The sequence below is a fragment of the Staurois parvus genome, unplaced genomic scaffold, assembly GCF_062004578.1.
Source record: "Staurois parvus isolate SC_StPar_1 unplaced genomic scaffold, SC_StPar_1.0 ptg000422l, whole genome shotgun sequence".
NCBI classification, from domain to species: Eukaryota; Metazoa; Chordata; class Amphibia; order Anura; family Ranidae; genus Staurois; species Staurois parvus.
The window spans coordinates 4,026,338-4,054,162 of NW_028318218.1; the positions used below are offsets into that span (position 1 = coordinate 4,026,338).

The 27,825-nt window shown below is 42.2% G+C and overlaps 1 protein-coding gene across 1 annotated transcript; it reads right to left on the bottom strand.

Moving 5' to 3' along the window:
- Window positions 1-538: 538 nt before the first annotated feature.
- LOC149454625 (collagenase 3-like) lies at window positions 539-27,825 on the bottom strand. Its single transcript, XM_089687249.1, has 10 exons — window positions 27,640-27,825; window positions 21,829-21,989; window positions 18,755-18,903; window positions 18,545-18,670; window positions 12,145-12,306; window positions 10,745-10,847; window positions 6,188-6,321; window positions 5,303-5,462; window positions 3,089-3,195; window positions 539-630 (listed from the first exon to the last, which is right to left on the bottom strand). Exons 1-10 carry the CDS (start codon window positions 27,823-27,825, stop codon window positions 539-541), a joined length of 1,380 nt encoding a protein of 459 aa, XP_089543375.1.

A 27,825-nucleotide genomic window follows, 5' to 3' on the forward strand; every position in this document is an offset into this window, starting at 1 on the left:
GTAATCAAATTTTGTCAAGCCGCAAGGGCCATCCGCTGTTAAAATTTTGCCTGATTTTTTTTAATGGACAGCTTTAGTGTTAGGAAAAAGTTAAGAACCTATACTTTTTTTTATATTTTGGATAGTGAAGGCAATTGTTAGAACATTTGTCACATTTTACGGCTGTTTCAGGCCAAACATTCATTAATGGTGAATCCTTCACTATATAGTAAAACACATTCAGTAGGAGGATATAACAGCAGTGAATGTTTAGTGCACTTCATGTGTTACTTCATTATATTATTCATTATATTATTACTTATTATACTTCATTTTAGCAATAATATTATACTACATGGTATTCCACATGTCCAACTAACCCATTTTATGAAAAATAATGTTTTACAAACTTTTTTTTGTATAATCAATAAAGATAATACACAATACTTAACATTAAGAAGGGTTTTAATACAAGATATGAAAATTCTATAGAATTTTATTACATATATGTATGTTTAAAGACATATAAATATATGTATACGTAAAAACAATTTTGACATTAACATGGATATATTTCTGAGATATTTGTGACAACGTTTCTTCTAGAGTCATATTCAATCTGTGTTGTTTGCTGGTAAAAATAGATGAACCCTGTAGAATAGGGGAGTATAGATTATAATCTGAGGATGAAGTAAGTAATGTATGTTTGTTTGAGATACAGTGCAACAGTTGTAAAATGTATGAAAAACTGTTACAGAGAATGCAAAAGTGCGAATAAATTAAGGTCACGGTCAAGCCACTATAGGCTCGGTTTTTAAGGCCATTAAAGAAATAGACAGTAAGGCTTAAAGAGTTCTCTCTCCCATTTTTTAACATGTTAGTTCCCCATGGCACAAAGTACATGTAGTATTTTGTCCCATCTTCCTAGGTGCCATGTAAGGTTAGCTTTGAGGTCGGCCAGGGCACTTCTCCTCCCTACATGGCCTTTCAACAACACAGCTAGCAAGGACATGGCTGCTCTGACAGGCAGTAGTTTTCTCCATCTCCAAGCATTTGCCTGGAACATTTTAGTTGACACGCCTCCTCCTTGCTAGCTGTGTTATCAGACAGCCATATAGGGAGGAGGCAGGGGCGGACTGACCATTTGGAAACTCGGGCACTGCCCGAGGGCCCGGGGTCAGTAGGGGGCCCCATGACATGCCCCTGGTACCTTTTTCATAGGCTTTTTTGAGTTTGGGCAAGGACACAGGGGGCCCCATGATCCCCTATTGCCCGGGGGCCCCATGAGTTATCAGTCCGCCCCTGGGAGGAGGAACAACCTGACTGACCTCAGAGCTAACCTTATGTAGCACCTAGGAAAATGGGACAAAGTACTACATGTACTTTGTCCTGCAGAAAAGAACAAGTTAATAAAAATTGAACTGAGACTGAAATGTACAACTGCATGTACACTCTCTTCTACATCCTGCAAAACACATATAGCAAACACCAAGATAGAAGCAGCTGAACTTACAAGAAAACGTAATTGTTTCCTATGGAAAATGAGATTGGTGCTGCCTTCTCTCAATTCCCGAGCCTCATAATATGTCAAGAATGCCACTGTTAAAGTGGTTCCAAAGCCTATACATTTTTTACCTTAATGCATTCCTTGCATTAAAGTACAAAATGTTTAGGCATCAGCATCTCCTCTCACCCCCCTTTTATTTACCTGAGCCCTCATTCAATCCAGCGCCATGCAGGCCTGCAGCTCTTCTCTGCCCTCACTTCTGTATATCGCTAGCTTTGTTGGGACATCGGGAGCCATTGGCTCCCAGTGCTGTCAATCAAAGCTAGTGGTGAGGGAGTCCTGATGTCTATGTCAATGGATGCAGCAGTGGGGCTTGGGAATGAGCATGCACGAGTGCCCCTATGGGAAGCGTAATTTTAAAAAAAAAACATTACCTTTACAACTGTTTTAACTTCCACGTAACCTATATGTGCAGCTGCAAAGAGGTTGGGCTTACATATGAGCCCATTGACGGCCGAGGTTTCTGTGCTGAGAGCTTGCTTGCTTTTATACACAGATCTCAGCCTGTTTTCATGGTCGGGAGCCAACAGGATGGGCTCCTAAGCATGTGACAACCAATCACAATGGCCACATGACTAGGAATTCTTTTCGGCCCCCCTTTTCAGGCATAAATTTCTATTTAAAGGAATGCTGGGTCTGTATGGGAAGGGGCTAAAATGCTTAAAGGTATGCCTGTTAGCATTCAGTACATGAAAACTATAGCCTAAAGATTGTGGACACCTGACTTTGACACTGCTAACACCACAGGGCCAAAATACATGGACACCTCTCCAATCTATTGAATTCAGGTGTTTCCAGTAAAAGGTACTAGTAAATGTACAGCATAAAAAGACATTTTAGATAACTGAGTGATTCCAGCTTTGTGGTAACAGTCTACAGAAGGCATTTTCTGTTCCTGTAAAACTGCACCCCTGTGCACAACTATCTCTGTAAAGACAAGGAGTAATACATTTGGTGTGGAGAAAGTAGGTGGCTTGCACAGAGCCCATACCTCAACCCTATTAAACACCTTTGGGATGAATTGGAAAGCTGATTGTTAGCCGGGTCTTCTTGTTAATTATTATTATTATTATTATTATTACTACGAGTTTATATAGCGCCAAAGGGTTTGCTCAGCGCTGTACAATAGGGGGGACAATACATGGCACAGTACAACAACAACAAACAACGTACGAGGGGTAAGAGGGCCCTACTCTTACGAGCTTACAATCTAGGAGGGAGGGGGTAAATCATGTCTTTATTATTATTATACAGGATTCATATAGCGCCAACAGTTTGCTCAGCACTTTATGTCTTCTCGTTAATCATCAGTTAATTCCTAAACTCTTTTGGCTGAATGGACACAAACACTCCAAAATCTTCTGGAAAGCCTTCCTAGAAAAATGAAGGCTGTTTAAGCCATAAAAGGAAGGCAATGCCATATTAATGCCCATGGTTTTAGAATGAGCCATCCAACAAGCCCATATAGATTTTATGGTCAGGTGTTCATAAACCTTTGGGCATATCGTATATGTTAAAACCCATATTTACTGGCTAGCTTACCGTTATTATGCATATCGGCTGCGTCTATTTTACTCCCAATGCCAGGAAATTGTGACCCCAGATGTACAGGGAATCCGCTGTTGAGCTGTTTTCTTTCTTCATCATAACTAAACAAACAGGAGCAAAATATTTAAATATGAAAAAAATCTGTTCTGCATTTTAAAGCAGAGCTCCAACCCAAATGTTTTCTTTACTTCTGGTGGCTTTAACTGATGTATGTGACCTCAATAGTGAGATTTTCTTACACCTACTGCTATGTATATCAGTTAAGGTTATGGCCTGTCTTCAGTCAATTCCTGGCTGTATTTGTGTTTCCTCCAACTTCCTGTCCCTGTGACCATGCAGACAGCAATAAGAAGCTGGCAGAGGTTAGATCCCCTTTTGACTTGATTCACAGCTGAAAAAAATAAGCTGTGGTTGCAGTTAGGCTGTTGACTTGAAGGGTTACTACCCTTACTATCACTGCTGCAGAAATATCAGAATTGTTGCGCTACTGCAGAAATATCAGAATTGTTGCGCTACTGCACAAATATCGGAATTGTTGCGCTACTGCACAAATATCGGAATTGTTGCGCTACTGCACAAATATCGAAATTGTTGCGCTACTGCACAAATATCGGAATTGTTGAGCTACTGCACAAATATCGGAATTGTTGCGCTACTGCACAAATATCAGAATTGTTGCGCTACTGCACAAATATTGGAATTGTTGCGCTACTGCAGAAATATCAGAATTGTTGCGCTACTGCAAAAATATCAGAATTGTTGCGTTACTGCACAAATATCGGAATTGTTGCGCTACTGCACAAATATCAGAATTGTTGCGCTACTGCACAAATCTCAGAATTGTTGCGCTACTGCACAAATATCAGAATTGTTGTGCTACTGAACAAATATCAGAATTGTTGCGCTACTGCACAAATATCAGAATTGTTGCACTACTGCACAAATATCAGAATTATTGCTCTACTGCACAAATATCAGAATTGTTGCGCTACTGCACAAATATCAGAATTGTTGAGCTACTGCGCAAATATCAGAATTATTGCTCTACTGCACAAATATCAGAATTATTGCTCTACTGCACAAATTTCAGAATTGTTGTGCTACTGCACAAATATCAGAATTGTTGAGCTACTGCACAAATATCAGAATTGTTGCGCTACTGCACAAATATCAGAATTGTTGCGCTACTGCACAAATATTGAAATCATTGAGCTACTGAACAAATATCGTAATTGTTGAGCTACTGAACAAATATCGTAATTGTTGAGCTACTGAACAAATATCGGAATTGTTAAGCTACTGCACAAATATCAGAATTGTTGAGCTACTGAACAAATATCGGAATTGTTTCGCTGCTGCACAAATATCGAAATTGTTGCCCTACTTCACAAATATCGAAATTGTTGCCCTACTTCACAAATATCGAAATTGTTGCCCTACTGCGCAAATATCAAAATTGTTGAGTTACTGCATAAATATCGGAATTGTTGTGCTACACTTTTGATAGCACAATTTTTTGGATGTGGAAACACATGACAGTGGTTTAGCGGCAACAAAAAGTAGGTATTTATTTTATAAAATATTGGTCTCATTGCATGGTGTTGTGGTGTTTTTTAAATGTTTATACAATAGCAGCAGGGGTGACTGAAAAGCCAGAAATTGCCGAACAGTAACCAGGAAAGACCCAACCTTGGACACCGGCCTGGGGATGGAACGTGCTTGTGATGGAAGGAGCCACTGTCACTGGTCTGTGGGAATGCTACAAACCCGGCAGAGGAAGCCACCAACATTACTTGGATGGCACATGCACAGTAGACACTGGAACACATTTCAAAGCTCTCGTGCTTCTTCCTCAACCTTTCTACTCTGGGCGACCCACTAAAATATAAGGAGCTAAAAGGGGGCAGATCCATGAAAGATACAGTACGGTACACTGAGGCTCAGTGTAGGTGGAATGAAGCTGGTAGCCACCGGGATCCACTCTGAACTACAGGGAATCACCAAAAACCTTTCAATATCAACAATAGTGAGTAAATATCCAAGGGCAATGCCACTTGGCAGAACCAGCTGCATGACACCAATGAACATTTTAGCTGTCTACAGCATATTGGGTCTTTAACAGTGTATGTCATTCAAAGCATCACATACACTGTGCTGTGCAGTAATTATAATAAAGAAATCTTTGCCATACATTTACTGTTAACATACCTCCAGCACAGGTCTCCAGCAAAGAAAAAGGTTCTTCCTATTTCTGTATCATGAAAAGCAGCATCTATTTTCTGCACATATTGTGGGATGCCATATTCATCAATATCTCTGGGACCTTCATTCAGCAAGATAGATCCATTGACAGCCCAGAATTTTCTTCCTAGATGCAAGTCTTCACAATTAGCGGATATTCAAGAACTAGTACTAAATGGGATAATATATTAATTAGAAATGCTCACTTGTAGGCCTAAAGAGCAACAATGATGCACTAGCAGATCACAGAATAAACTGAAATCTGATTGGTTCTTATTCAACGTAGCAGATTACACAATGCTCACAAACCACAAAAGTACATAAAAAAGTGAAAGGCAGTGAATTTATTAAGAGATATTAATATCACAAAAGATCCATCTGATTAGACGGTCTCACTTCCTTAGGGGCTGGTCAGACTTTAGGATACTTTTGGATACCGCTATCTATTAGTGCTACAGAAAGAATACCACAATTGGAGGAGGCCAACCACATGACTTTGACAGGTCATGTGACTGGGCACTCCTCCAAGCTTTTTATTTCAATATATTTAATAATAGCACTTCCGAAGCAAGTGGAGCGCATATCTGGGAATCACACTGCCGTATATAAGAATATATATATAACCTGAAATCTTCTCACAGTTGTAGAACCTGTTCATTTAACAGATATGGAACTCATTAGAAATGTTATCACTTGAAAAAATCAGACCACACTTATAGATTTCAGTCTGCACCAAAAACACATTCCAAGGCAAAGTGCCCGTTTTTCAGGAATAGTAGCATACAAGGAGCACTTTCTTATTTTTGATGCTCCATTAGCAAGTTTACTGTTGTTAATATTGTCTTCACTTACCACTGAATAAATAGAGAGTTTCTTTTCCTGGGGAATTATAAGCTGCATCTATGGTATTTGGAACATTTTTCCAAAGTGAATTAATTAAGAATGATCTAGATTCCGGAGCGTTTGGGTGATAATACCTTATTTTTCTAAAAACAAAGAAAAAAACATAAAACAATTCTGTTATTTTTGCAAATCTTTGTACTATATTTTCGATTGTTTAGAGTTGCCTTACCATATATAATACTCTGATTAAATATCTTAAGGGATAAGTTCACCTTCAACAAAGAATAATAAATGGAAATTTTTTTGCAGGTAAAAAAATGTGCATTTACTTTTTTATTTTTGTTTGTGAGCCTGGAATGCATTGGACCAGTGATCAACATATTGTGTGGAAAGTGCTTCGCTGTCAGGTCTGTAGGTCGTACGCACCTGGCAGCAAAAGGGTTAAGCTCAAAGTATTTCCAGCCCTGTTTTGCGTTTAGTCTCTGTGTCTAGGATAATTAGCTTTTGAATGGAAGTGTAAAGCCTACACAGGATCAGAAAATTAGAGTAAAAATACCTCATTTGAAGCAATCCTATGATAATCTGATTGTTAGTACACAGCTTTCGCACAAAATTATTTGAAGGGACAAGCATGAAAATTTTTCTCTTATGATACCAGATCGTACGATTTTCATTTAAACAGCACAGTTTTTATCCAAAAATTCAATACAATACATCACTTTTGAATTTTTATTCTGTCGTTCAAGAATTTTCGTAACTTTAGTGACTTCTTCATTTTCGATATGGAGACTATCATTCGTCTAATATTTTCATCGTGTGTACAGGGCTTAACTCACATCCACCTATAAGTGGGGCTCCATTGCCTTGCAGCTCTACCTGGAGCTACCCTGACAGGCATGTTCCTGGCCACATCTTTCTCATTCTGTGCATGCTCAGGCTTTATGCATAAGGTGGGCATGTGCAGTGTGACTTGAGTGCTTCTCATTGTGTCTGCTCAGGTGTGTGCATGGAGCGTGCATGCACAGTATGGCTACAGTGCTTAGTATTGTGCTCATTGGATGCCAAGGCATGCTGTGTGGCCTGGGGTCTTCACTGTGTTAGGTGCACATGTGCAGTATGAGGAATGGGCAAAGAATCATGGAACATGTTGTTTTAAAGCATCATTTCATAAAAATTTCATGGTGCACACTCCAACATCAGAAGGTTGGGTAAAGCACGGCAGAGATGAATAGAGGCATTTGTCTATCAGTTAGTTGCATTGATCTAGAAACAAAACATCAATTTGCACTAAAGGTTTAATACGACTTTTGATGGTGGGTGCATGCTGCTGTGCGCATGCGCGGCCTACCCTGGCCGAGCGTGGTGACATCATACGCTGTTTGGTGGGACTTCAGGCTTCCCACGCTGGGATCCCTTAAGAGGGAGCCATTCTCTCGGTCCTGCAGCCAACACAGTGGGTCGGAGAGCGGGGGGCTCCAGCGTCATACTATCAGGCAGTCTTGGTGGTCAGGACAGGTGTGCTCAGACGATAGCCCTGATTGGGCTAAGGGGGATTTGTTGATTAAATTGGTCGGGTTTTTTTATCCTCTGATTCAGGTATGACTGGATGTACACATGACAATAACCCTCTGTCAGGCACCGCCCGGCGGGATCTCTAGTGATCCACAGAACGGGATTCCCCAGGACGCGGAGTCTAAGTCCCAGTCTGCCTTTTCATCAGAGCCCCTGATGGTGGGGATGGACATGGTGCAAGACTGAAACCAGGTCGCGACCCCTGAGTGCACCCAACTGTGGTAGAGGGGTCCTGCCGAGGGTACGTGCCAGGGGGTGAGCCTGCTGAGAAGAGGCTGACAAGTCCAGGTCCCGAGCGGGATGGATGACAGTCAGGAATGAGCCGGGTCGGTAACGGTGGAGGCAGGTAGGTACTAAACAGTGGACAGAGAGCAGCCGGGTCACGAGCCAAGGTTCAGCAACAGAAGGTCCAATAGTAATATAACAACAGGCAGGAGAGTAGTCAGGGACGAGCCGGGGGTCAGAGCAGGTGATGGTCAACACAAATCAGGACAAGCAGGATCGGCAACAAGAACACACTTCAGAACACGGGTACAGGAACTAGACCTTGCGGCAACCTAGTCACCGTCTGGCCAGTTTAAATAGTGCGCCTTGCACAGTCATTGGTGCAATTGCCGTCGCCGACGCCCAGGTCCTAGTGCCTGCACATTAGTGCACCTAGGCAATCTGCATATGTGCAGACCTGTGCGCCGCTGCGAGACCCGCAGTCCCTGACACCCTCTTACAAGCAGCTTAAATACACTGATATTTGGGTTACGTTTTGTACAATTTTGGATCTCTGTGGCTCTTTTGTTTATAGATAAAAGTCTGATGGACTACCCTAACATGCCTAACTTGATTCCAATACTGTGAGATTGTTGAACCCTACTATATAGGTTTTACTCTCTTGTTTTTCCTCCCTGTCTGTACCTAATAAGGTCAGTACTCTTTTTGTCATGTAGCGTTAACCCCTAGACACTGGAGTGGTTTATATATTAGTTGGCTATGACGCAACGTTAGCATACTTGATATCTTCCCTAATTACCCCCCTTCCTGGACTTTTCCAGATACTACAAACACTGCCCAACAATCATTGGTGCCTGTGCAGATCCTATTTAAGGTTTAATTACATCCTCTCCACATTGTTCACGTCATCAAATACTATTCAAGTGGCCTGTTTGGCTCTGAAATTGGTGACAATAATAATTTTGCAGTCTCCATGAATGGACGTTTAGTACAGTATTCTCTACCATCATTACAATCTATATCTACATTTGGGAAGGTTCTCATCAGGTTTTATTGATTGCATACCTTTTATACATCAGGAGACCCCTTTTGGAACTACTCAGTATGTGATATATCCTTGTGGGATCCCCCTGCTGACTTGCTTGAGACTCGGATGCTCCACACGCACAATAAACCCCCCACACAATCCTTATACTGTAGCCGATACTTCAAGGTATATACAGGATTTGTACAATGAGTAATAATTGATCTTACAAAATATTATATTATGTTATACTCATATTCAATTTTCTTTCATGTGGTAACTCCTGAAGAAGCGATATTCTCACGAAACATGTTGAGTGACTACAATCATTGACATCTGATTTATGTTCCTTGATACCCTTACTGGGACACAGTATATCTGTATCAATTGTAATTATTATATGTATCTACGAGTTTTGTAACTGCATAGAATGTATCACCCCAATGTGGGGGTTTTGCATTGTTAGCGTAGTATTTTTATGCATTGCTATGTAATGGCTTATATTCCAATAAAAAAGTGATTTTAAGGAATTATTGTTGCAGTGCCTTTAAAGTCTGAAATTTGGCCTCTTTTTTTCTTGGTTGGTAAGCTCACCCAGAACTAATGGATGTTATTTTTTTTTTCTAACTGTCAAAGCAGAACTTTTTGTGTTGTTGGTCGAAGGCCCTCTAAACCCTCTATCAAGTTTTTATCACTATCTGTGTCCCCACTTGATAAAATCTTTCTAAAAAGGGAAACCCCTAACTTAGTAGAGATTTCCTATCATTTCCTTTTGTATCTTCATGACACGTCGTAAGAAAAATCTCCCTAGCTGTGCACAGACAGCAACTAATAACCTGACAGGTGTTTTATTTATTTTTTATTTATTTTATTTATTTCAGGTACTTATATAGCGCTGTCAATTTACGCAGCGCTTTACATATATATTGTACATTCACATCAGTCCCTAACTCTCAAGGGGCGTAGAATCTAAAGTCCCTAACTCACATTCATATATACACATACTAGGGACCATTTAGACAGGAGACAATGAACCTACCAGCATGTCTTTGGAGTGTGGAGTACCTGGAGTAAACCGGAGTACCCAGAGGAAACCCACACAGGCACAGGGAGAACATGCAAACTCCAGGCAGGTGGTGCCGTGGTTGGGATTCGAACCGGCGACCCTAGTACTGCCAGGCAGAAGTGATAACCCCTCTTTACTCAATCCAAATCTAGATTTTTGCCCATACATACACTTAAACTCACCTAGTATCTAATGCTATTTTTGACTTTAGACCTGTCTGATGTCAAATCAAACAAATCAGCAATTTTGGTCTATATTAATTTGCTTGAATATTTTCATGAATATTTGTCTAAGCTGTGGGGACTCAAACAATTTGGAAATCCAAGCAATTGTGATTTACAAACAGTGTAATTCATAATTTGACAAATGTTTTCAGGTTGGACATCTGTTTTAATGGTTTGTTGGACAACCAGATTTGCAAATCAACTGACAAATCTCATGGTAAGCTACTTCTATTAACCATTTGTTAAAAAAAAAAAACAATCTTGTCTGCTACTAAAGGCTTAGACCAGGGGTGTCAAACTGGCGATCCTCCAGCTGTTGTGAAACTACAAGTCCCATCATGCCTGTGCCTTTGGGAGTCATGCTTATAACTGTCAATCTTGAAATGCCTCATGGGAATTGTAGTTTGGCAACAGCTGGAGGGCTGCCAGTTTGACATCCATGGCTTAGATAATACCTGTCTTTGAAGGTAATCATGCTTTCTTCCCAGTGAGCTGTGGCATCCATAGGAAGCTCCTGGCTACAGATTGTTGGGGTTATGATCCTTGATGGTTTAGAGCCTGGAATATAATTGTAGGAAAAAAGATAAATACATTAAATGCACTATTATAACATTTATGGTGTCCAATTAATGTTTACATATAGACATTAAATAGACATCAATTAATTCATTCAATTTGTTGTTAGTGAGCCAACTGTTTCCCAGCTTTCCATCCAAAACCGAGCAGACACTAAAATGCCCATTCTGGCAGTACAGACATGCATCTCCATGTAGCAGACTTGAAAAAAAACCTTTTGCTTCTAAATTGTAATCATATATCCAGCTGTCATCTCATGTCCATAGCCAGCCTATTACTATCACGGAAATGCAAGTAGTAGCAGTAATATACCATACTAAGCCTTAAAAGCAAGGTGGTGAGGACAGGTATGGATACAATAATATTCTACCATGAACAGCCAATGGAAATTTAAGCTTACATTTTCCAGTAATAATTCTTAATTAAGTCTTACAGTATATTTTCTTTAAATACTGTAGCAACCTTGGACTAAGTAGAAAAGCCTGTGTTCTGCCAGCATGTTACAACAGAGGACCCTTGCTCTCTGTGTGGAAGCATTGGTCTCTGTGGAGAGGTCCAACACAGCCACTGCTGACGCAAAGCCAATTCTCATTAATTTGATTGCAGAGCTATAGGTAAGACTCTGCAGGTGGCATGTTGGACCGCTACAGAGAGACCACTACCTTCACACTATAAATGGTGGTCCCACTCTGTAGTTGCTGGCAGGGGATAGGATTTTCTACTCCTGCAGTGGCTGCTTTCAAAAGAAAGCAAACTGTAAGACTTTGAACACTTTTTGGTTTGATGTGCCTGCAATGCAGTTCGCGGATTTAAACTGAAGGTTAATTTGGCCTTTAAATTGATGAATCTCATTATCACAGTCTGGATTATGATTACTTATGTGTTTGTTAGTAACAGAAATTGCTACAAAGTATCTGTTAACAGGGGCGGACTGACAACTCATGGGGCCCCCGGGCAATAGGGGATCATGGGGCCCCTGTGTCCTTGTCCAAACTCAAAAAAGCCTATGAAAAAGGTACCAGGGGCATCTCATGGGGCCCCCTACTGACCCCGGGCCCTCGGGCAGTGCCCGAGTTTCCAAATGGTCAGTCCGCCCCTGTCTGTTAGTATTCACTATAAACAATCTTGACAGAAAAATATAAGGCAACATTAAGTTTCCATATTATAGAGATATAGGAGATAATTATTGACCAATAATGTGAAATTATTACTAATATACTGTATATGAAACAGAAGATAAAAAAAATATATATACAGTATATATACATGGAAATATTACCATACAGTTCCTGTATTCCCATGACGTCATCAGCCGGAAGGGTAAAGACCTCTGAACTATAATGTGTGTAGAAGGGAAACATAAGAGCCTGAGGGTTACCAGCGTGATCCAATCCCAACGAATGACCGATCTCATGTACAGCCACAGAAAACAAATTGTAGTCTATAAGGAAAAGACACTGTCACTCAAATACTGTAATATACATTGTTTAACCACATGCCCACTGCCCTATAGTAGAAGTACTGCTACAGGGCGGCAGAGCTGCGCAAAATCACATATATATACACGTAATTTGCATTTCTGAGTAGGGGATGTGTGCACTGCCCTACCCACGCCACCATTGGCAGCTAGGGATGTCAATCACCGGGTCCCGCCCGAAGATTCCCCACCAGCACCCGGCGATCACCATGTAAAGCTGACAGGGGAGAGACATGTGTGTAAACACAGGTCTCTCTCCTGCCAGCAAGGACATGCTGCTTTGTATTTCTCTGCACAGCAGAGAAATACAAAGCAGCATGTCTCCACAGTAAAACACACACAGCACACATAGTAAAACACACACAGCACACAGTTAACCCTTTGATCACCCAAAAGTTAACTCCTTCCTGCCCAGTATCATTAGCACAGTGTCAGTGCTTTATAGTAGCACTGATCACTGTATTAGTGTCACTGGGGATGTCAGCGGCAGTTAGTCAGTTCCCACCCAGTCTCAGAATGCCAGCTGCAGTCCCGCTATAAGTCACTGATTGGTGCCATTACCAGTATAAAAAAAATAAAAATGAAAAATTCCAGTATATATACCGCCATTTGTAGACGCTATAACTTTCACATAAACCAATTAATTTACATGTATTGAGAATTTTTTTTTAGCAAAGACATGTCGCAGAATACATTTTGGCCTAAATTTATGATGAAATTTGATGGTTTAAATTTTTTTATTGGATATGTTTTTTAGCAGAAAGTGATCAAATACCACCAAAAGAAAGCTCTATTTGTGGGGAAAAAAGGTAATAAATTTAATTTATGTACAGCGTTGCATGACCACGCAATTGTCAGTTAAAGTAATGCAGCGCCGTATCAAAAAAAATTGCCTGGTAAGGAAAAGGGAGAAATCCTCTGGAGGGCAAGTGGTTAATATTTCAACTGAATTTGTGTTGATTTTAATGTTTGTTTACTGTATATGTTTTAATGTTATTGGTGGTTATGAAATTCTAGGGCCCCTGGCGATGGACTCTCTATAGGAATATATGAAGAATGCATAGTAGTGTGGTGTATCAGAAAGTTTAGGTCACAACAATGCTTTGGCTGTTACTGCCATACTCTTGGGGCAATATGCACATGCTGAATGAGAAAAGATCAATTCCTCCATAAAATAGGATGCAGTTACTTTTCTGCCAATAACATTCAATCCGTCCATGGTGATTTTTTAATTAACTTTTATAGATCCAAATGGTGCTTGCACAGCCACCCTCAACTCGAAGTCTAGATGATGCAGCAGGACTTTGCTGAAAATTGAGCCATCTATAGGGGCCTTTAGGTATGAATGGAAAACATTGATGAAATTTCCCCTTTATATAAAATGGGTTGATCAGAGATTCAAAGGATGCTCCCCACCTAACCTCCCTCCCACTATAACCCCATCAACTCTCCCCTCCTCTGACCTCGCAACCGCCCTGCCCCCCACCACACCTAACGTCCCGCACACTATAACCTCCCCAACACTCCGCTCCTTCAGCTTTGCTACCACTGAGGTCACTAAGGTCTTCTCAAAAGCCCGCCTCACCACTTGCCCCCTTGACCCTGTCCCCACACAACTCCTCCGGTTTCCCTCCTCCTCCATCCTACGCTCCCTCACCCACATCTTCAATCTCTCCCTCTCTACTGGCACATTCCCCTCCCCCCTAAAGCACGCGCACATCACCCCCATACTCAAAAAACCCTCCCTGGACCCCACCGACCTGAACAACCTTAGACCCATCTCCCTGCTGCCATTTACTTCCAAGCTCCTTGAGCGCTTAGTCTACAATCGCCTAAGCGCCCACCTCACTGGCAACAACCTCCTCGATCCACTACAGTCTGGCTTCCGTCCCCTACACTCCACCAAAACCGCCCTACTCAAAATCACTAATGACCTGCTAACCGCCAAAGCTAATGGCCACTACTCAGTCCTCCTACTCCTCAACCTTTCCATGGCCTTCGACACAGTTGACCACCCCCTCCTCCTTAATAAACTACACTCCCTTGGCCTCAGAGACTCCGCTCTCTCCTGGCTCTCCTCCTATCTATCCCAACGCTCCTTCAGCGTTACCTATAACGCTACCACCTCCCCCTCACTTCCCCTCTCTGTTGGGGTCCCCCAAGGCTCTGTCCTCAGGCCCCTTCTCTTCTCCATCTACACCTCCTCCCTCAGCAAACTGATACACTCCCACGGCTTCAACTACCACCTCTACGCCGATGACACACAAATTTACCTCTCCACCCCTCGCCTCACCCCTTCAGTCTCCGCCCGTATCACCCACCTACTGAACGACATATCAGATTGGATGTCGCTCTATTTCCTCAAATTGAACCTTTCCGAAACCGAGCTCCTGATTTTCCCCCCAGCCCGTGCCCCCCCACCCCACCCTCTCCATTACGACCACAACGCCACCATCAGTCCCACCCCGCAAGCCAAAGTCCTAGGTGTCACTCTAGACTCAAACCTGTCCTTCCAACCCCATGTCCAATCGTTGGCAAACTCATGCAGGCTCCACCTCCGCAACATCTCCAAAATACAACCGTTCCTAACCCCAGACACTAGTAAACAACTCGTTCACTCCCTCATTATCTCACGTCTGGACTACTGCAACTCCCTTCTCACCGGCCTACCTCATCACAGACTCCCCGCTTCAGTCTATCCTGAACTCAGACTTATCCACCTTACCAACCGCTCCGCTTCTGCCACCCCCCTCTGTCATTCCCTCCACTGGCTCCCGATTGCCCAACGCATCAAATTCAAACTACTAACACAGACATACAAAGCCATTCATAACATTGCCCCAAACTACCTCACCGACCTGATACCCAAATAACACCCTACATGTAATCTTCGCTCCTCACAAGACCTACTTTCTAGTTCCCTGGTCTCCACCTCCCATGCCCGACTGCAGGACTTCTCCAGGACTTCCCCCATCCTCTGGAACTCACTACCCCAATCCATAAGACTGTCACCTACCCTCCTCACCTTTAGGCACACCCTGAAAACCCATCTCTTCAGGGAAGCCTACCCCACCCTCACCTAACAGCCGATCTCCTCCACTCCTCCTACCACTCCATCCCCACAGCCACTTCCTCCTGCACCACTATCCCCTCCCTCCTAGATTGTAAGCTCGAAAGAGCAGGGCCCTTGACCCCCTCGTGTTTTGTTACTGTATTGTCTCATGTTCTGTCCCCCACTATAATGTACAGCGCTGAGCAAACCTTTTAGCGCTATATAAATACTGTAAAATAATAAATAATAATAATAATGCTCGTTAATTGAATAATAAATAGTCCAACATTAGCTGTTACCAAACATCATTTGAATATAGTCCTATACACTTTGTGATTAAAGAGACAACCATCAAAAGAATTCTGTGCATGGGTAGGAATGGTTATTCATATATGGACATGACCTGAAAGTTCTGGGAGAGATATAAAGGATTTCCCTAAAATAAGGGATATTGTGGCTGGGAGCACAGAACAGGAAAGATGGGCCTCAAGAAGAGATCCAGGAGAAGGTCTAGAGGAATGGATAGGGGTAATGATATGGAGTATGATAATTGTCTGTCCCAGGTAGAATGTGCCTAGATTTGTATTGTAATGTAATAAGTGTAATTAGACATTTTTCAAGCTTGTATATCTATGTGTATGATATAATTCATTTTTGTACATGGAATTTAGACAATTGTTGTTGTGCCACTCATTCACTTGCAAGTCACCTACAATGCTTTGAAAAAGTTCATACCCCTTGAAATTTTCCACATTTTGTCATGCTACAACCAAAAACGTAAATGTATTTTATTGGGATTTTATGTGACCAACACAAAGTGCCACATATTTGTGAAGTGGAAGGAAAATGATAAATGGTTTTCCAAACTTTTTTACATATAAATATCTGAAAAGTGTGGCGTGCAATTGTATTCAACCCCCTTTACTCTGATACCCCTAACTAAAATCTAGTGGAACCAATTGCCTTCAGAAGTCACCTACTTAGTAAATAGAGTCCCCCTGTGTGTAATTTAATCTCAGTATAAATACAGCTGTTCTTTGAAGTCCTCAGAGCTTTGTTAGAGAACATTAGTGAAAAAACAGCATCATAAAGGCCAAAGAACACACCAGACAGGTCAGGGATAAAGTTGTGGAGAAGTTTAAAGCAGGGTTAGGTTATAAAAAAATATCCCAAGCTTTGAACATCTCACGGAGCACTGTTCAATCCATCATCTGAAAATGGAAATCAGAGAAACAGCAAAAAGGGTCATGGTAACTCTGGAGAAGCTGCAGAGATCCACGGCTCCGGTGGGAGAATCTGTCCACAGGACAACTATTAGTCATGCACTCCACAAATCTGGCTTTTATGGAGCAAGAAGAAATCCTTTGTTGTAAGAAAGCCATAAGAAGTCCCGTTTGCAGTTTGCAAGAAGCCATGTGGGGGACACAGCAAACATGTGGAAGAGGTGCTCTGGTTAGATAAGACCAAAATTGAACTTTTTGGCCTAAAAGCATGTGTGGCAGAAAACTAACACTACAGATCACTCTGAGCACACCATCTCCATCATAAAACATGGCGGTGGCAGCATCATGTTGTGGAGATGCTTTTCTGCAGGGGCAGGGAATTGGTCAGAGTTGATGGGAAGATGGATGGAGCCAAATACAGGGCAATCAAGAAGAAAACCTGTTAGAGTCTGCAAAAGACCTGAGATTGGGGTGGAGGTTCACCTTCCAGCAGGACAACGACCCTAAACATACAGCCAGAGCTACAATGGAATGGTTTAGATCAAAGCATATTCATGTGTTAGCATGGCCCAGTCAAAGTCCAGACCTAAATTGAGAATTCAGTTGAGAATCTGTGGCAAGACTTGAAAATTGCTGTTCACAGACGTTCTCCATCCAATCTGAGCTTGAGCTATTTTTCAAAGAAGAATGAGCAAAAATTTCACTGTCTAGATAGGTAGGGACATACCCAAAAAGACTTGCATCTGTAATTGCAGCGAAAGGTGGTTCTACAATGTATTGACTCAGGGGGGGCTGAATACAAATGCACACCACACTTTTCAGATATTTATTTGTAAAAAATTTTGAAAACCATTTATCATTTTCCTTCCACTTCACAATTACGTGCCACTTTTTGTTGCCCTGTCACATAAAATCCAAATAAAATGGATGTAACATGACAAAGTGGGGAAAATTTTGAGGGGTTTGAATACTTTTCCAAGGCACGGTATGATCGTATTGAAGAATAATATTTTTGAATTAGTATTCAAATGATTATTATTGACCTACAACTATATATATATATATATATATATATATATATATATATATACACACACATACATACACATACATACACACACACTGTATGTGTGTTTTTTTTTAGAACTATATTACTTAATTAGTTTAGCTGCTTATCAGAAATCAGAGCTCCATCATAAGCCTTGTCAGTTTAAAAAGGTCATGTAGAGGATTTGCTAAGATAGTTCATGCATTTTACCTATCTTAAGGCCTAGGAAAATAAATGACCCCTTAAAGAGGAACTTCAGGTCCCTTCATGTTTTTTTTTTTTCATTTTTACTCTTTTATCTATACTACTGGGTTATCCTGAAAAAACATAGTCACCCGCCCCGCCCTGTCCAGGTCCTGTCCTGCATCTTCTCATGTGATGTGACCAGGAGGTCGACCGTCTCTTCTCAGTTCTCAGCTGGCCCCTGATGACGTGCGGTGACATATATGCAGTGCAGCAGAGATTTTCCTTATGCATGTGCAGTGTACCGAAGATTTGTTTGGTGCATGTGCATGAGGCCAAGATTGCCCAAAGCCTCCTGGGATATGTGACGTTGGTATCCACAGAGGCTCCAAACGGGGGGTGATGTCATTCTCACCTAGGCCAAAAAGTAGAAAATGCGAGTCCAGCTCCCGCAGAAAAGACACTTAACCCGTCCAAAATGTTTTGCTGTCCTATTGTGTAATTGGCCATATGATAGGAGAGGGTGAAATCCCATTTGAAGTTATGCTGGCCTTTCTTTTTATGTTGATAGTTCTAAGATACCTTTAAAAAAAGCTTATTCTTTAACCAAACTTTTCAAGGAGCGTACAAAGAGCACTACAACAAGACAGCCTCATAGCTTTAATAAAGAACCTAAAAATTATTGAAGCCACCTACCAGAAACATCCATAGTCCATTTCTCCTCATCATCAAAATGGATGTCTCCACCAAGGTGGTCACCAGGAGGAAAGGCATGAGCTAGCACACCTGAAGGGCCATCAAAAGGAAAGAAATCTCCGTGTTCTAGATGACACCACAGATATAAATTATTTATTAATTCATGTACAAATATCCATGTCTGTTATAAATTATATAAATTAAATATACCTCTCACACCAAAGGATATCATCATGTCTGCTGTTCCGTTCTGAAGCTGGATGAATTGAAGTGGAGTCTTCTTACTCCACACTCTGAAGGCTCTTTGTATCGCTTTATCTACTTCAGCTGGAGGTAAATCTGGAGTGTAATTAAAAATCCTGTATAGTGAAGGAGAAAACTGTCAATATATAAAGGCTTTCACTTGAATTGAAATCAAGCCAGAAATATGAGAAATGACTGGCTGCCATCTTGGGCAGAAATAAAGGTTTGTTAGCAGTTGCTTTCCTTGAAATCATTGACTCTTTTGTGCCACCTACAAGGTGCTACTACATTAGGAATGAAGCACACCTGGCAATATTGTACAGGAGAACAATTTCCTTTAGACAGCATCCTGCCAGCGAATGCAGAGAGATTCTGAACTCATCTTGTCACCTCAAACTGATGGGAGGAAATAAATGCTCATATTTCTCATCATGGGGCTTCCAGCCCTCTGTGCATTCTGTTAAGTTTGTTTTATACCCAGGAGCGGACTGACCATTTGGAAACTCGGGCACTGCCCGGGGTCAGTAGGGGGCCCCATGAGATGCCCCTGGTACCTTTTTCATAGGCTTTTTTGAGTTTGGGCAAGGACACAGGGGCCCCATGATCCCCTATTGCCCGGGGGCCCCATGAGTTGTCAGTCCACCCCTGGTTATACCCCAATTTAAGTCACAGAAAAAGATATATAGTTGGATAGACAGTGTATTATTATCATACATTTTCTTAGTCTTACACGTTCCTGGTACAGCAGTTGTTCAAGGTGAATAAATACAATTGTGTAGTCTAATAGTCATCACAGTTAAACCCAGTGTACTCAGTAATCAGCAGCAGACCTAAGCCTGGATTCACATTGATGCGGTGCGGCACATCGCATGTGATTCGCACAGGAACCACACCGCATTCCTGTGCAAATCACATGCAAATTCTGTGTGATGTGATTTGAGCCATACATTGTGTATGGCTCAAATCGCACCGCATTCGCACCAAAAAGGTGCGGGACCCTTTTTTAGTCCGCAATAGAGTCGAATTGCATGGGTATTCACACCCAAGCGATCCGATTCTGCACATCACACCGTGTTTTTTTGGTGTTGTTAACATAACATACACACCCGCAGCGGTTCACATGAACGGGGGCATAGTAACCTTTGCAAATTCCACATCGCATCAATGTGAACCCAGACTAAATCCTAAAATCTAGATCCTTTATAGCTCCTGCCCCTTGGATCTATAAAAGAATTTGATTGGGAGGCGAAGACAGGCTTTCCAGTCATGTGACTGCTGTGACTGATTCATAAATTCAAAATGATTATATCACTATAGTTTAGGGTTACGCTTTTTGTGCAGCAGCCGATTGAACATAATCAACGTATAGAGTAAGCATGTTAGAAACGGATGGCAGGAACAGGTCGAACGTCCCCTCTCCTCCTCTACACTACAAGTCTATAGACACTTGTGATCAGGGGTTGGGCTGGTACTCAGGTCTACCAACACAGAGCACTGGAGTGGAAGCACAAGTAGAGGCATTTTCGATGAGAAAGAAATCTTTAAGGCAAAATTTGGTCATAAATCATAACAAAATGGGGCATAGGACTATGAGATGTTAGCATATAACAAGAGTGAGTTATAAAGATAGGATAGCCTAATGGCCACATCCCTGAGCAGGGCCCTCCTATTCCTTTTGTATTGAACTGTATTGTAATTGTACTGTCTCCCTTTATATTGTAAAGTGCAGCGCAAACTGTTGGCGCTATATAAATCCTGCATGAAAAGTATATTAACAGCAAGGTACACCCAAGGAAAGTTCTCATTTTCAAGCAGGTATAAGGCCAGGTTCACACCTATGCAGATTGTGTTTGAGGCGTTTGTGCATTGCATTTTGCATTGCGTTTTTGCACTTGTGGTTTTTGCCACGTTTTTGATGTGTTTAGCATTTGCTTTTGTTAATTATTTCAAATTTTTCTTGTTGCTAGGCAGATTTTAACTGCAAAACGCATCAAAAATACATCAAAAACGCAATCATAAACGCACCCCATTCATGTGAACCACTGCGGGTGTGTATATTAAGTTAACAACACCCCGAAATAGGTTTGCAAAACGCGGTGCGATGTGCAGAATCGGATCACATGGATGTGAATACCTATGCAATTCGATTCTAGTGCGGACAAAAAAAAAGGGTCCTGCACCTTTTTGGTGTAGATGCGGTGCGATTTGAGCCATACAAAATGTACGGCTCAAATTGCACCGCACAGAATTCGCATGTGATTTGCACAGGAATGTGGAGCGGTTCCTGTGCAAATCACATGCGATATGCCGCACCGCAGAAGTATGAACCCAGGCTTGCACAGATCGTCAGGCCCAGCAGGCACTAAAAGAGCAGGCTTTGGGATCGTGATGATGTCATCACTCAATGACACATTGCACATGTGATGGATGACCAGCTGGCCGGGTCACACTCACACAGACACAAGACATCAGACATTACCTTCCTCCGCAGGTGCAGCTCTGCCTCTGCTGTTGAATGGGAAGAGAAGGGCTGGAACTCCACAGTGATTAGCAACCACCAGCCGGCTTGCAGTAAGGGACTGAGTCTGAGAGGAACACTGAAAGGGGCAGAAGCTCAGATGCTAGACTGGCCTCAGACACCAGGCATCTTCCTTACCCTCCTCTAAGCTGGAGGATCATTCATGATGTGTCAGCAGCACACACAGAGAGAGTGCTGGCCTGTGCTGTGCCCAGGCACCCCTATGTGGCAGTGCACCCTAGGCGGCCGCCTAATGGAACACCGGCCCTGAGTAAACTGCTTTTTGCCTTATAAAAAAAGGCTGTATTGCTTTGGTGAAGACACTCAGCATTGTACAGTTCTCCCAACAGCAGTAAAGGGTCATTATAGCAGGACAGGACATCCTACAGCTATAAAAGGTGCCTTATTGTGGTTAACCAAATAGAGGGGTAGTGTAATGACAATGAACATTTTTAACACAGGTAACTACAAAAAATGATACAAATGGGCTACTATACATAGCATTTCCTGCAAATATACTTACTGGTAACTTATGATTCTGGAGGACCACTTTAAATTCATATGAATTATTTTATAGCCTGCAACATCAGGAACTCCACATCTTGCCAGATCCTTCATGTTAGCTTTCTTTAATTCAAAATCCCGGTCCATAGGTAAAGTACTGACAGTTTGTGTTCTAAGTGCCTGTACAGAAGTAGTTAAATTGATACTATTTATTGCCTGAACAAAAACTCAAGCTCTATCAGACATGTTCGGAAGGGTACATTGTGGTATTTTCAGGCACATTAGGTGATGTCCTAATGCCTATTGATGTCTGCTGGCTGACTACTCTCAGATTGGACCTTTTAGATTCCAGTCCTGCTGCCATCCCACCTCCAGATAAGCAACAAGCAATTGTCTGTGCCACCCCCCTCCCCACTGTGTCCAATGGCCAGAATATAATTGCTTAGCCAGGCTGAATATTCAAGTTGAATATAGTATCAGGTGGCACTGGGTACTTGGGAAGTGCATGCATGGCTAACCTCCCACCCATTTCAATGGACACTCCAAGTCATCAAAAAAAACAACTCATACCAGTCAACAACTAAAGGAATTAAAAATTCAATCACATTCAAAAATTCACAACACAAATTTCTTCAAAAAAGAATATGTTAATCCAGTCACTAAAATCCCATGTAGGTTTAACATAAATGGCATTTAAAAAGTAATTTTCAATATTGTTAAATCTGCAGCTTTCTTTACAGTTTATGTATAGGTCTCATTCAGTCTGGTGCTGAGGCCCATAGATCGTAGAAGGCTTAAGCTGCCATTTGATGCATGCAGCCACAGCTCTTTGTAATTTGATGGGTATGTGGGTAAGCGGCCCTGAAAACAGAGAGTGCACCTGCAAAATTTTGGCGAGCCTTTGTGTCTGTGAAGTGTCCCCATAGACCTACATGAGCTGCCTGCACACAGCACCCAGCGGCTCAAGCTGTGTACAAAAACAGCCTGCTCACAGTCTATGGGCCTCAGCACCCGTGTGATTAAGGGCAAAGGCCAACTTTTTGGGGGAAGGATTAGAGAGGTCAAGGAGTAGGAGCACTGAATAGTTGCCATTGGCTTTGGCGGTTAGAAGGTCATTGGTGAGTTTGAGTAAGGCAGTTTCGGTGGATTGTAGGGGATGGAAGCTGGACTGTAGGGGATCGAGGAGGTTGTTCTCGTTGAGGTGGGAGCTTAGGCGATTACTAAGCGCTCAAGGAGTTTGGATGTGAATGGTAGCAGGCAGATGGGTCTAAGGTTGTTCAGGTCGGTGGGGTCCTGGGAGGGCTTTTTAAGTATGGGGGTGATGTGCGCGTGCTTCAGAGGGGAGGGGAATGCGTCAGAAGAGAGGGAGAGATTACTCTTATTAACAAGAAAAGCGGGTGAAATAGATCCCCTTCAGCCAACAAGAAGAGATCCCCCCACCCAGCAACAATAGATCTCACCAGCAACAATAGATTCACCCCAAAAACAATAATCCCCAAAAACAATAATCCCCAGCAGCAGCCAAAGATCTCCCTTCTGCTGGCATCAATAAACCCCTCCCTAGAAACATGACCCCCTAGCAACAGTAGTTCACCAACCAGCAGCAACAGAATCCCCCAGCAACAATAGATCTCCATGAAAATATAGATCCCCAGGAACAATAGATCCCTCAGCAGCCAGCATCAATAGACCCTCCAGAACACCCCAGCACCCCTTGCTATTACATACATTTAACTATGTTTCCCCACGTTCCCGCTGAAAAAAGCACTAGATAAATAGATAGGTAGAATGATGGATGGATGGATGGATGGATAGATGGATAGATAGATAGATAGATAGAGCACTTACCATTGTAGACTTCAGATTGTCATCCAGATTTTGGTTGGCTGCAATTGGCAAGCCATATGTGATGCTTCTTGCACCCCAAAGAATGAAGCAGAGTATGATTTGGATCATGTTCTACTCTAATAAAGCCGGTCATTTGACTTGAAAGCAATCAGCATGATAATATTTATAGTTGGAGTCAGTGACATCAATCTCTTATCAGACTGGATGACATTCTTCATATATGAGCAAATAAGAAAATCTGCATGCGTATAGCAAAAGGATGACCCTATTTCAAAACAGCAAGAAACATCAAAATTTGCAATTTTTAAGATGAAAAAAAATAATAATAATAATAATTCTGTGATATTTAACCACTTCAAGTCCGGACACTTTCACCCCCTTCCTGTCCAGGCCAATTTTCAGCACTATCACACTTTGAATGACAATTGCGCGGTCATGCAACACTGTACCCATATGAATTTTTTTGCATTTTTTTGAGACAGATAAAACTTTCTTTTGGTGTTATTTATTCACCACTGGGATTTTTATTTTTTTGCTATATAAATGAAAAAGTCCAAACATTTTGAAAAAAAAAGTGTTTTTCTTAATAATCTTTCTTCATAAACCTTGGCCAAAAGGTATTCATCTATCTTTTTAGTTAAAAAAAATAAAATAACCCAAATTAGTTTATAACCAAAAATTATAATTTTTCAAAAAATGTTTTTTACATTTTTATTTTATTTTTTTATATTATTATTTATGTTTTTTTTAACATACTGTCACCCTAGCAGTACAGTGTCACCATAGTGATGAAGATTTTTTTTTTTGCACTGATTGCTTTTACACCCATAAAGGGTTTAAAAGCAATAATTTCTTTCTCTCTGGCTGAATTCTTGCAGCCATTGAGAAATACTGTGTGAGCTGCGATTGGTCACAGCTTTACACATGGTACAAGGCTGTTGTGAACAGCCTTGTACCATGTGACTTCTGTGATCATTCACAGATTTCACTAGTAGTAAGAAATGATGTCAGAAGTCAGAAGTCTTGCTTACTACTATTCATGTGATCACTGATTGGCCAATCAGTAATCACATGATCGGGACCTCACACAGAGGTCCTGTACAGCGACCTGTGTTCGGAGGACACAGCGGGCACTGGATCTCGGTGCCACGCGTTGCCAGGGAGTGCGCATAGGTAGGGAGCGGGAAGGACTCTATAAACGGCCACCCGCTCCTGCAATGCTCCCATCCGGCCGTTTATATACATGGGCCGGACGGGAAGTGGTTAACTAAAACTTACCCTAGGTTCACACTCGAGCGTCTTTCAGTGCGTTTCCAGTTTGCAATAATCCATTTCACATGATTTCCTATGGATCTAGTTCACATCTGTGTGTTTGAGCTGGTGCGTTTTTTTAAAGGGTCAGGGACTTTTTTTTTCAGCAGCAGATTGTGTTTTTTGCACAATAAACTTTAATGGAACCACATCAAAAACGAAATCTTGCATTTTTGATGCACTTTGAGTTTTGTTTGATAATAGGAAAATATTGACTTTGATGTGACCTTACACTCTCTCACACTCAATTCGCATCCAAGCCACATCCAAGTTGCACCCATCAAAAACCGTATCCAAATCCCTCTCATCCAAAGTCACATCAAAGTCGCATCAAGGTGGCATCAAAGTCAATACTTTCCTACTGGGAAAAAAACAAGCAAACACAAAATACATCAAAAGTGTCAAAAACACAAAACACACTTCAAAACATGCTGGAAAATTGCATCAATGGCAACTCATGTGTGAACCTGGGCTTTTGGTTGTTTAGACCTTATGGACCAAATCATTTCAGCTTTGTAAGTTTTGGCTATAACATGTTACCAGGGAAGGGGAAGAGGCAAAAAAGACTTTCGGGTAGGAAGTATAAAGGATGATTTTATAGTAAACAACGTACAATTTTTCCAGGTTTTCAGGAAAGTTTTAAAGCCTAGGCTTTTTTTCATTAAACACAGAAAGTGTGAATACCCTGACTGAGGTTCTAATCCTTCTCAATTTTAATTAAAAAAAAGCCACAAAATGAAAACTCGGCAGAGATTCTTTCCTTACCCGCAAGGCAGGTGGAAGGTCTACACAGGGAAAGGTAAATAGGAATGTAAACATTCAGAGTATTTCAGGCAGGCCTCATGATTGACAGAAAAGGCCTTCATTCAGGCAGGGCCGGGACAAGGTGTGGGCAGGAGGGGCTGCTGCCCTGGGTGCAATGGTTTATTAAAGGGATGGGGGCAAATACTCGTATCAGCCCAGCTCTGGGGGCAGTGAGGAGAGAGCCGGTCGGAGGTGTGGGTTTCGCACCTCTTAAGTGCATCCCCTGAGCTCGCATGTCATGAAGAGAAGAGGGGGCATGACCTTGTCCCGGCACTGCCTTCAGCAATAGCATTTGCATTAAAGTATAACTAAAGGCAAAACTTTTCTTTTAGTTTTGGATAGAGAGCAGAAAAATGTGAACTCCTGGCAGTTATTATTGCGGTCTGTATCCCCATTAGGGAGATTCTCCCCCTCTATTTGTCCTGTTTGCTATTATCATTGGAAGTGAAAGTAAAAGAAAATCCCAAAAAGTAATACAGGGAAAATCTTCCAATAGGTACACTAGTTCTGGTGACCTGGTGTTTCATGTACAGGAATGAAGACAACACAAGATGCTGGTGAGAGGAATCATGTTGTACAACAGAACTACATCCAGGTCAGCATAGAAGAGGAAACAGGAAGTATAAGACAATGCAATATTACCATATGCAAGTAGGGTCACAGTATTTGCATAATAACTCTATACATCTCCCTTTTTTACATTCAATTCAAACCTTGCAAACAATGAAACTAAAACAGATTATTATTATTATTATTATTATACAGTATTTATAAAGCGCCAATAGTTCGCTCAGCACTGTACATTACAAAAGGGAGACAGAACATGTGACAGAACAATACCAATACAATGCAAAACATGAGGGGATCAAGGGCCCTGCTCTTTCGAGCTTACAATCTAGGAGGGAGGGGGTGGTGGCACAGGAGGAGATAGCTGTGGGGGATGGAGTGGTAGGAAGAGTGGAGGAGGTCGGCAAGTTAGCAGGGGGTGGGGTAGGCTTCCCTGAAGAGATGGGTTTTCAGGGTGCGCCTAAAGGAGAGGAGAGTAGGTGATAATCTGATGGGTTGGGGCAGGGAGTTCCAGAGGATGGGTGACACCCTGGAGAAGTCCTGGAGGCGGGCATGGGAGGAGGAGACCAGGGAACTAGAGAGAAGGAGGTCTTGTGAGGAGCGGAGTGTGCGTGCTGGGCGGTACTTGGATATTAGGTCAGTGATGTAGTTCGGGGCAGTATGGTGGACAGCTTTGTACGTCAGCGTTAGGATTTTGAATTTGATCCGTTGCGCAATCGGAAGCCAGTGGAGGGATTGGCAGAGGGGGGTGGCGGAGACAGTGCGGTTGGAAAGGTGAATGAGTCTGGCAGCCGTGTTCAGGATGGACCGAAGAGGGGATAGCCAGCGGCGAGGCAGGCCAGTGAGGAGGGAGTTGCAGTAGTCGAGTCGTGATATGATGAGGGAGTGGATGAGCTGTTTAGTGGTTTCTGGGGTTAGGAACGTGCGGATTTTGGCGATGTTGCGGAGGTGGAGTCTGCACGAGTTTGTTAAAGATTGGACTTGGGGCTGGAAGGATAGGTTGATCCTGAACAGTCTTGAACATGGCATACTGTGTTACTAGTAGATACACTACAGATTGAGTCTATCTGGTGGTCTTGAAACTCGACCACTACGCAAGACCACAGGGATTTTGCCTGGGGAAATCAGCTCCAGAAGGTGTTGATAAGGAGCTACCCTCTTTCCTGGCTGGTGTGTTTGGCAAAGAAGAACTTGACGGGATATGTGGCTGCATTATGTCATCCTCATTGTATCCCGATATGACAGCAAAGTTCTCTCTGCTTTGAGTATATAGTCCAGTAGGACTCGGGTCATTGAGCACCTCAGGAGGATCACGTGCAGGATGCTCATAGGCTTGTGTGGTGAATCGTTCTGCCTTTCGCAGGTCCACTCGATTGCGGCGGTAAAGACTGCCTTCTACATCCACAAGATATGATCGAGGTGCAACTCTCTGAACACAGGAACCCAGTCTCCAGCGACCGGTCCTGTCACCTGGAAGCAGCTTCAT